This window comes from Silene latifolia, chromosome X (assembly GCF_048544455.1).
Source record: "Silene latifolia isolate original U9 population chromosome X, ASM4854445v1, whole genome shotgun sequence".
Taxonomy (NCBI): Eukaryota; Viridiplantae; Streptophyta; class Magnoliopsida; order Caryophyllales; family Caryophyllaceae; genus Silene; species Silene latifolia.
The window spans coordinates 7,313,515-7,324,783 of NC_133537.1; the positions used below are offsets into that span (position 1 = coordinate 7,313,515).

Consider the following 11,269-nt stretch of genomic DNA (forward strand, 5'->3'; position numbering starts at 1 on the left):
CCGTGACACAGGACAGTCACGGAATAAGTGTTCCATTGTTTCCATTACCACATTGTCAAACATACATAACTTACAACCTGATTCCACCTCAATATTCCTTTTTATGAAATTACTTCCCACCGAAAGAGTATTAGTTATGATCCTCCAGACAGGAATTTTCCATATTTGTGGTCCCGGTAACTTCCATAATTTCCGCCTACAAAAAGAACGAGTAATCTCACATATTCTAGCCTTGTCCTTTTCAGAACCTCGTCGTTCCATAAAGGCAGCAAAAATAACCCCATAACCACTCTTCACACTATACTCCCCGTCATTAAAATGTAACCAATACACTTCATCCTTTGTCTGGGGCTTACAAAAAGGCATAGCTAAAATCAAATTCGCGCTTTCCTCCTCAAATAGTTGTTTAACTAAGTCTTCATTCCATACCATAGTAGCATCATCATTCCCCCTGCTGGTTAAGTCCTTTATCATTAGGTTTCTAAGATCCACATACTTAACCTCCAAGATATTCTGCTTAGGTTCCGGACACTCTCCTTCAACCCAATTGTTGTTCCATACATTTAAGGTTGAATTCACACCTGGTTTCCATCCCATATGTTGCCTTACAAAAAGCAGACCATGTAAAATACTTTTTGCACCCCATGATAAATTATTTCCATAGTTGAGCGTGCATTCCGCCAGTAAGGAGCTTGTTGCGAAAAACTTTGGCAAAAAACGACCCATGACCGGACAGAATCTTCCACCCATGTTTGGCCAACATTGCTTGGTTCAAACACTTAATATTTCGAATCCCAAGGCCACCCTCTCGTTTTGGCAAGCTAATAAACTTTTGACTACAATAGTGAATAGTCCTCCCCGATTTACCACCCGCCCACCAAAAATGTGATAATAAAGAATGATCTTATTAGTCACACTTACCGGTATCTTAAATACCGATAGAAAGTAATTGGAGAGATTTGATAAGACGGAGGAAATTAGAGTAAGCCTTCCAGCTGGTGATAGAAAGATCCCATTCCAAGAGGAGATTTGTTTTATCACATTATCAACTAGATCCTTAAACAGCTCACGCTTTGATCTTTGAAACTCAGTAGGTAAGCCAATATATTTTCCGAGACCTTTATTTCCTTTGATCTTAAGATTTTTCAACCCATGTCATGCCTTTGTCAGCATGGTATTAGGACTAAAAAGAATCCCTGACTTGTCTCCATTCATAACTTGGCCCGAAACCTTACAATACTTATCCAAAATGGCCCTTAATGATTTTGTTGAATTGTGATTATCATGAAGGAAAAACACAACATCATCCGCAAAGAACAGATGAGATAATGCTTCCACTCCAAGGCACAACCTAATCTCTTTCAATGACCCATTATTCTGTGCACAAAGAAGATTTGAAGATAAAGCCTCCATACAAAGGACAAACAAATAAGGAGACAAAGGGTCTCCCTGCCTTAAACCACATTTCGGCTTAAATAATTTTAAAGGTGCTCCATTGAAGAGAACTTGATAGGAGACTGTAGTAACTCACATCATTATCAACTCCACCATCTGCCACGGTAAACCAACCTTAATCAAAACAGCCATTAAGAAATCCCATCGAACGTGATCATACGCTTTACTCATGTCTGCCTTAAAAGCATACCGACCATGCTTTCATTTCTTATGAGAGTTGATTTTATGAAGAGCTTCATGGGCTAATAATATATTATCCGAAATATGCCTTCCCGGAATGAAAGCATTTTGGAATTTCCCTATCAAGTAGCTCATCACCTTTGCAAGACGATTCGTGATACACTTAGAAACAATTCGCATAAATACGTTACACAAGTTTATAGGTCGATAATCTCCCACTCCTTCTGGATTATCACATTTCAGAATTAAACAAATAAAAATCCTATTCTGCTCTTGTAAGACCCTCCCCGAATTCATGACTGATAGCACTGCTTCCGTAACATCCCGTTTAATGAAGTAGCAACACTTTTGATAAAAAATTGGCGGGATACCATCCGGACCCGACGATTTTAACGATCCCATCTGAAAAACAGCAGTTCGAACCTCCTTTGCCATATATGGCCTATTTAGCATGTCACCATCATCACTAGAAACAGTCTTCTGAAATCCTCTCAAAAAAGCATCAGTCAATTGTCTCCAAGTATCATTATCCACGTGTAATTCCGGATTATACAAAGTAAAGAATGTATCATAGAACATATTACCCACTTGTCCATAATCATAAATCCAGTTACCCGCAGGGTCTTTAACCCCTAGAATGAAGTTTCGGCTTGCTCTCCCCTTTACCCAATTGAAAAAATACTTAGTACATGTATCCCCCTCTACCATTCATTTTAACTTCGCCCGTTGTTTCCAAAAGATTGCCGCCGCTTTTGAAAATTCTCGTACTTCATCATTTGCTTTTGTATATAATTCCTCATTACCATCTTTTATACCAACCTCCATACCTTTTTCTAAAGTATCATCAAAATCATCCCATTTTTGCTTCCACTCAAGTCGTTTGTCCAAAGCCCATTTTTTAACTTGTTGTCGAACTCTAGAAAGCTTCCTTGCGACCCTAAAAGTAGGCGTGCCCCAAACCCGTTGTTGCCAAATTTCCTTAATAAGTGTGACACATTCATCATACGATAGAACACATGCATCAAGTTTGTATGGTTTCTGACTGTTATTTTTAGTCAGCTGCAAATCAAGCTCAATAGGAGCATGGTCTGAAATTTGAATAGGGTAATGCTTGATTTCGGTATTTGGAAACAATGAAAACCATTCCTTTGACCCAAGAGCTCGATCAATTCTTTCATACATCCTTTTCACACCTTTGCGATTATTACACCAAGTATAACGTGGACCTTTGAAGGGTATATCCACCAATTGATTCGTGATTCTCCAAATATTGAAGTCATAAGCTCCACTTATTGTCCTAGTATTCATGCTCAATTTATCACTTTGAAACTCAACTTGATTAAAATCTCCCATGATTAAGAAAGGATAGTCCAAATTATAAAGGCATTCTTCTAACTCATCAAGAACCGGGCTTCTTTGTTGACAACACGGTGCACCATAGAAGAGCACAAGGTACCCTAAACGTCCATGACATTTCTCTACTAGCAAAATGATAAAGTTATTACAAGACAAAACATGGCTTATTTCGCCTCATTTCTCCATCCTACCCAAAGCCCAATCCCTCCCCCCCCCCGAACTTCCATTGGCATCCATATCAATATTATTTGAAAAACCAAAAGGCCTAAACAAATGGCTAATACTACTTACATTACACTTAGTTTCAATAAGAAAGACAAAATCATAATACGTACTACTTAGAAGCGATTTAGGAATTGTAGGGGCAAGCGCGTTATTAAGACCCCTACAATTCCAAGTAAGTCCTTTCATGGAGAGATTGGAGGTTGAGATGGTCCAACCTCCGCAAGACCATCAATAGTACCAGCAATAGATGAATCAGAGGAGACCTAAATCTCCATGTCAGTCACAGCCAAACGAAAACCCTCACTCCCCACTGGTTGGTCATTCAATTTCCTTCCTTCAAAACACCTTTTTTTAGCCAAGTGGTTCAAATACTCCTTTGTCTTCCCAATGGACGCAACAACATCCTCTGGCACAAGCAAATCATCCACCTGAGTACAGCATTTCCTCTTCTTCCCAACAGCAATAGCATCCTTATTTTCCTCATGGAAGCTTGATTTATAGTAGCAGTCCGCTAGTCTCATAAAGCCATCAGAGGTACTTGCAGCACGCCTCTCACCAGCCATCAAAGCAATCAGAGTGGCAGAAGATGTCCCATAAGACGGAACATCAAAAAGCTTAATTACCTTGAACAACTCCTAAACCACCAGCTCCCATATTGTCCCCATGCCCTTCTATTTGCAGTGGTTCCTTACTCATACCAATCTGTAAAACTTCAACAAGTGGTTTAACAGAAGTAGAGGCGGCTTCCAATTCCATTTCCTTACGAATGATTATTTTAGGGACTAATGAAGATCCAACCTCTCACCTGCAGTTTGTACTTCAGCATCTCCCTGACCCACACCCTCCTGAGTGACTCCATTCAAACACAACTCAGTATTAACATGAACACTGGGTCCATGCACATCAGACACATTATCAGAACTTGAGATCAGATTAATAGCAGAACTAGGATGAAAAGTAGATAATCCATCAAAAGTGTTACCCAAATCCCCCTGATATACCATCCAACTACTTGGATAAGAATCAGACTCCCCTGTCCCCTCAGCCTGTCCCACAGTAAAACCTCCTCCTTCATCCAGTTCCATATCAGAATCAGAATTTATCACAATTGCATTATTTGGGTTATTTCCTCCCCCATCAGCCTCATTAAACCCGTCCGGCCCCAACCCTCCTTGATTAGTCCCCTCAGGATAATGATATGTAATAGGGATCTCACCAGGTGGAGGATCAAAAGTCTGATTGTAGCCACGATCATCATCTAGCACCCTAGTCCATTCAACATCACTTTTAACTCTATAAAGGATAGCCTCCTGAATTCTTAAATTACGATCCAGAACTCCCCTTTGATTCCTAGTCCCAGCAAAAATAACATACAGATCATTTGCTTGAATTTGTTGCATAACACCATGAACTTCAGAAGGTTGTACATTTACCTCAAACTCCTCTCCAGCACTAAAATAGGTCTCCTGATTTGCACCACTCCCTTCCCCAGCCAACCATCCTCCTGCACCAGATTGACCTGTAGGAGGTTCCTGACCACTAGTCCACTACCCCCCATCATCCCTCACAGTAGTTGTACCATTCATCCCATCTACAAACCACCTCCAACTTGTGTACCCATTAGATTAGTCCCCCCATTATCCTTCCTCATCACAACATCTTGACCCTGCCCTTCACCCCCACTAGTTGTTTGTACTCCTCCAACAGGATTACCCATACTCCCTCCCCCCCCCCCTAAATGGTCTGCTCATGTTTCCACATGAAAGATGACATGACCTGCAAAAGGTTGGGCCGTCACTACAAAACTCATACCTGGCAACACCCGTCCACCAGGTGTAGTTCCCAGATCAAAATTAACCACCCTCTCCCTTGCCTACCTCCATTGACTTTCAGTCGCCATCCGTGTACTCCCCAGCTGAAGTCTTGAAGAAATATATCTAGTAGTTGATGGAGTTGCTCGTAGGTCCAAATTAAACATAGTGTGATTACTATGTGTCTGGAAAACTACAAACCCCCTCTCCACAGACCTATCAAGCAAGGCATTTATGGAAGAGACTACAGATGTCATACTTTCCCTACACTGCGAACCTTTATGACCCACTTTACCACACTTGACACAATACTTAAACACTTCCTCATACTTATTGAACCCATAAGAGATGACCACCATCCATTGCCAAGTAAAAGCCCGGCATTAGCGGTTCATTAAGCTTCAAACACACCCGCAATCTTAAATAGTCATTCCATGGAATAACCTCAAACTGCTCAACTTGGTTGGTGACTGAGCAACTTACCTGCAACATGTGCTACATGCATGTTGAGACACTCAAATGGCAAACCACAAACACGCACCCACAACTCTGCATATGGAAAACGAACTGTTCGTGGCACAGTATCAGGATACCATCTTGCCAGGACCATCAATGCTCCATCAATAGTAACAGTAGTCCTTGCCAACAATCTCTCCAAATCCTCCACACTTTCACAATGCAAAACATAAATCTCCCCCATCCTAAACACAATTATTCTACCATTCATACTCCACTTCCTTCGTATAACATCATTAACAAGATCCCGGAGTTTGGAAGGTCGGATTTCATCATTCTTTATACCGTTGTGATCCTTGCGTCAAGGGTAAGACCTGTATACCATTTTTATAATGTTTCTTTAAAGTTGGTTAAACCCTAATTTGGGAATTGGGGGTTTTGTAGTATGTTATGCTTGGTAGTGATTATATGTTTGTATGTTAGGAGGAGGATTCGTAGAGGAGGCTTTTTGATATCAGCTGTGAGATCGTCTGATTATTGTGCTTTCCAGGTAGGGTTTCCCTACTCAGTATTAGTTACATAATGTGTGGTGATTGTGCTGTAATTAGTACTTGTTGTTTGGTTTCGTAACGGTTGTTGATTGATTGTTGTTGATGGATGTGATTGTTTGTCTATGGTTCTCGAAATGCGTTCTCGGCTGAGTGGAGTCACTTGCGGGAGTGGCTTCACGCCCTAGTTTCGCCTTTCGTGGAACCCACCACGGAAGGGGATGTGCACATTAATGGGACAGGGTTATCGCTCGGTATGATGAGCGGGGCTTAGGTGGGAACGACTGCGGTCCCCCACTGGCAGGGCTGGTCCAGTGGACAGTCGGTGACGGAGATGGAGTGGAGTGGATGATTGTGTATGATTGTGTGAGTTGTATTGTTTTCTGTTCCGTTGGTTATATGATTTATGTAAATAGTACTGACCCCGATTATTGTTTTAAAACCTGCGGTGATCCATTCGGGGATGGTGAGCAGATATTGAGCGGTATGAGATGAGTCTTTGGGATATTTGGGATTGCCACGATCTGATGATAGAAGTCTTCCGTTGTAGCTTAGAGTTTTTATGACATTTCAGTTAGATCAGTAAACAGTCAGTTTGAGAACATGTATTGTACTTTTGGTTTTGATTTTGAGATAGTAACCTTTCACTAAGTATTTCTATTTAAACGTTGTTTCTCTATTGTTTATTTGATTATAATTGCCTCGGGTAACCGAGATGGTAACATCCTTATACCTGGGTGGTCCTGGTAAGGCACTTGGAATATGGGGGGTGTTACAAAATGGTATCAGAGCGACGATCCTGAAACCTGTAACCAATGAACCCAATGAATATAGGGAGTCAATTAAAATGAACCCGGGGTAAAGGTTGTAGGAGCTAATGCAAAGGCTTGGGAGACGTCCTAAAGTCGCGAAATCGCCCTACAATTTTGAACCGATCACATGGGGGGTGTCTGTCAAGTCGTATGTGTTGTTTGTCAACTTGTGTGTGTGAATGTGATGAAGTATGTCGTAATGGTTGGATGTTTGGAGTAGAGGATTGATATATGAATGAAAGATTGATGAGATATATAGAATTGTTGTTGGAATATAAAAGCATGATGGATGTTTACTATGTGGCATTTGATCATATGATATAACTGTTTCGTTGATTTTATGAAAAACTTGATGAAATTTCATGCTTAGCTATATCACATGTTGAGTTTATAATGTTGCTTAGTACGTTGGGAGATGTGAGATAACATGCGGGTAGTTTATGCGAGTCAGCATGACTCGATCGAGTAGGGGGATACTCGATCGAGTAGGTGAGATACTCGGTCGAGTGGGTTTAACTCGATCGAGTGGGTATTTGACGATTTTGAATCCAGAATCGTGTTTTTGGGCACTCGATCGAGTACCTCGGGCACTCGATCGAGTAGGGGGTCACTCGATCGAGTAGCCGGGCTACTCGGTCGAGTATGTTAGAGGTCAGAAGGTCTGTTTGGGTTCTGGAGTCGAGGCACTCGATCGAGTATGTTGGGCACTCGATCGAGTAGCCTCTTACTCGATCGAGTAGGTTTGGGTACTCGATCGAGTATGTCCTGGGCAGCCTATTTTCGTGTTTTGAGATTTAGTGCGTGTGTTTATGTCTACCCTTTCTTATATATAGTTTCAAGATGCCGCCCAAGAGAAACGCTTACTATGCGAGAGCTGAGACCATGAACATAGATGATGTTGTTAAGATGTTGGAGCACCAAGATGCCCCCGACCGAGGCCTTGAAGAAAGTGAATAAGGATAAGGAGGTTGATCACTCTAAGATCAGTCTCTATATAGCGAGGTTTAACCAAAAAAGAGTACACGGGAACCGGGGAACCAAACCTTCTTGACAACCGGCATCGTGAGATGGAGAACATCCTGGACTGGTTCATTGTCGATGAGATGAGAGTGGAGCAAGCTACGTTCTACCCGAGGGACGCTTGTTGGCAAGTGGTGGGATACGGTGAAGGTGGGTGCTAGGGAGATGTATATGAACCAGGGCTTACCTGCTATACCTTGGGAAGAGTTTCGGAGAGTTTGTGAGGAAGGAGTTTTGTACCGGAACATGTGAGAAGTAAGTGAGAGAGGAGTTCGATGGGTTTAAGATGACATCCGATATGTCGATTCTTTGAGTATTACAAGCGGTTTAATGAGAAGTCTAGGTATCCGAGGATATGGGTGCGAGTGAGGAGAACCTAGCGCGAGGTTTGAAAGAGGGTTGACACCCAAGATTATGGAGAAGTTACCCGTGGGAGTCCTTACCGATGTTAAGGAAGCCTATGAGAGAGCTGGGAGAGCTGAGAGGCTGGTTGAGATGGCTCAGGAGAGAGTAAGTGAGAAAAGAAAGGCTGAGAGTGAGGGTGGAGGCCAGTCTAGTCACAAGAAAGGCAACCATAATCAAGCTAGAGGGTTTTCTTCTGGATCAGGGTTTAGTGCTTGGGCCTCCTTCGGGCGTGGCCGTGTGAGTAGCAGTAGTAGTTGGGGTGTGACTTGTTTTGGCTGTGGCGGTGTGGGCCACAAGAGACATGAGTGCACGAGTGTGCAGGGAGCTTTTCAGGGATCGACTCGGGGGAGCTATTCTCAGGGACCTGCTCAGAGCTATGCGAGCAATAGACCGTCTGGGTCATGGTCTAACCGGGGAAGCCAGAGCTATCAGGGTGGAGGTAACCGCAATGGCGGTAATTCTTATCCAGAAACCGCTACGACAACAACACCAACAATCAGGGGTCGGGTGGTGCTAACGACCACATCAGCCAAGATACTGATCAGGGAGGTGGACGAGAAAACCGAGTGGAAAAGTTGTTCATGATGGACAAGAAAGCGGTGAGCGGGATGCCCATGTTATCACTGGTACTTTTCTTGTTAACGGTATTCATACCTTTGTTTTGTTTGATTCGGGGGCTTCTCAGTCGTTTGTATCTTCGAGTCATGTTAAAAGGTTGGGTCTGAGAGTATATGAGTCTGTGAGTGAGAAAGTTTTTATACCTTCGGGAGAGTCTGTATCATGTGGGAGGTTGTTTAGAGATGTGTCTATGATAGTTGGCAAGTTAATCTGCCTGTAGACTTGCTAGAGTTTCCTTTTGACGGTTTTGAGATGATAGTCGGGATGGATTGGTTAAGAAAGTATAAAGCTAAGATAGACTGTCATCAAAAGAAAGTGTCTTTGAGAGGGCCTAAGGGTGTTAGTGTGTCTTATCGTGGGTTTCTAGTCAAACCCAAAGTTAAGTTGATTACAGCTGTCACCTTGAAGTCTTACCTGAGGAAGGGATGTCTTTTGATCTTGTGCCATGTGAGAGATGACCGGATAGAGAGTCCGACAGTTGATCAGATACCGGTGGTGGGAGAGTTTGCAGATGTTTTTCCAGAGGAGATTAGGGGTTGCCACCGAAGAGGGAGATAGATTTCACCGTTGAGTTGAAACCGGGGACGGGGCCAATCTCTAAGGCACACCACCGGATGGGTCCTAAAGAGATGGAGGAGCTCGGGGAAGCGGTTAGATGATCGATAGAGAAGGGATACATTAGACCTAGTGTATCGCCGTGGGAGCGCTTGATTCTTTTTGTGAAGAAGAAAGATGGGAGTTTGAGGTTGTGTATAGACTACAGAGAGTGAACCGAGTGAGTGAAGAACAAGTATCCTTTGCCAAGGATAGATGACCTGTTTGATCGGTTGAGTGGTGCATCGGTCTTTTCCAAGATTGATTTGAGGTCGGGGTACCATCAGGTGAAGATTAGAGAGGTGGACATACCAAAGACAGCTTTCACGTCGAGGTATGGCCATTATGAGTATGTAGTGATGCCGTTTGGGTTATCTAATGCACCGGCTGTGTTTATGGATTTGGTGAACAGAATCTTCAGACAGTTTTTGGACAAGTTTGTGGTGGTATTTATAGATGACATCTTAGTCTACTCTAAGACTAAGGAGGAGCATGAGGAGCATCTGAGGATCGTGTTGCAGACTTTGAGGGAGCATGAGTTGTATGCTAAGCTGTCCAAGTGTGAGTTCTGGTTAGAGAAAGTTGCTTTTCTGGGGCATGTAATCTCTAAGGAAGGAGTAGCTGTGGATCCGGCGAAGATTGAGGCAGTGACAAAGTGGGAAGCACCAAAGAATGTTGCTGAGATTAGGAGTTTCTTGGGTTTAGCTGGATACTACAGACGGTTCGTGAAAGATTTCTCCAAGATAGCTAGACCTATGACAGCTTTGATGAGGAAAGAGAACAGGTTCCATTGGGATGAGAGTTGTGAGAAGGCGTTCCAAACATTAAAGGAGCGTTTGACCACAGCTCCTATCTTAGCATTGCCTGAAGGGATTAAGAACTTTGAGGTTTATACAGATGCCTCAAAGAATGGGTTAGGATGTGTGTTGATGCAGAACGGTAAGGTGATTGCCTATGCTTCTAGGCAATTGAAGCCGTATGAGGAGAATTATCCTACACATGATCTAGAGTTAGGTGCAGTGGTGTTTGCTCTCAAGATTTGGAGACATTACCTTTATGGGGCGACCTTTAAGGTATTTTCAGATCATAAGAGTCTCAAGTACATCTTCACTCAAAAGGGAGTTGAACATGAGACAGAGGAGGTGGATGGAGCTGATTGGCGATTATGACATGGATATTATCTACCATGAAGGGAAAGCCAATGTTGTTGCAGATGCTTTGAGTAGGAAGAGTGTACATTCCCTGTGTACAGCTCTATCTTTGATGAGATTGAGAGATGAGGTGGGGAAGTTTGGGATACATATGATGCAGAGTGGGGATGTTGTGGGAGATTTGTGATTCGGCTGATCTTTATGATGATATTCGAGGTAAAAACGGGCTTGAGATCCTAAGATGGTTGAGTGGGAGAGCGGAGTAGAGAAAGGGACGGTGTCCCGATTTTCTATTCATACAGATGGTAGTTTGAGGTTCGATGGTAGGTGGTGTGTCCCTGATGATGAGGAGCTGAAAAAGACAATCATGACAGAGGCACATTGTACATCGTATTCAGTACATCCAGGTGGTGACAAGCTATACAAAGATTTAAAGAACACGTTTTGGTGGCCTGGGATGAAGAAAGAAATAGCAGAGTTTGTAGCCCGTTGTTTGACATGCCAGAGAGTTAAAGGGGAACAGCGACGACCACAAGGTAAGATTCAGTCTTTAGAGGTACCTGAGTGGAAGTGGGAATCCATTTCTATGGATTTTATCGTGGGTTACCAAAGAGTCAACAGGGTAATAACATGATATG

At 42.9% G+C, this 11,269-nt stretch overlaps 1 protein-coding gene across 1 annotated transcript; it reads right to left on the reverse strand.

The window, feature by feature from the left end:
* Positions 1 to 1,155: 1,155 nt before the first annotated feature.
* LOC141623507 (uncharacterized) lies at positions 1,156 to 2,988 on the reverse strand. Its single transcript, XM_074439610.1, has 4 exons — positions 2,404 to 2,988; positions 2,007 to 2,295; positions 1,532 to 1,551; positions 1,156 to 1,449 (listed from the first exon to the last, which is right to left on the reverse strand). The coding sequence occupies exons 1-4, from the start codon at positions 2,986 to 2,988 to the stop codon at positions 1,156 to 1,158; spliced, it is 1,188 nt and encodes a 395-aa protein (XP_074295711.1).
* Positions 2,989 to 11,269: the final 8,281 nt, after the last annotated feature.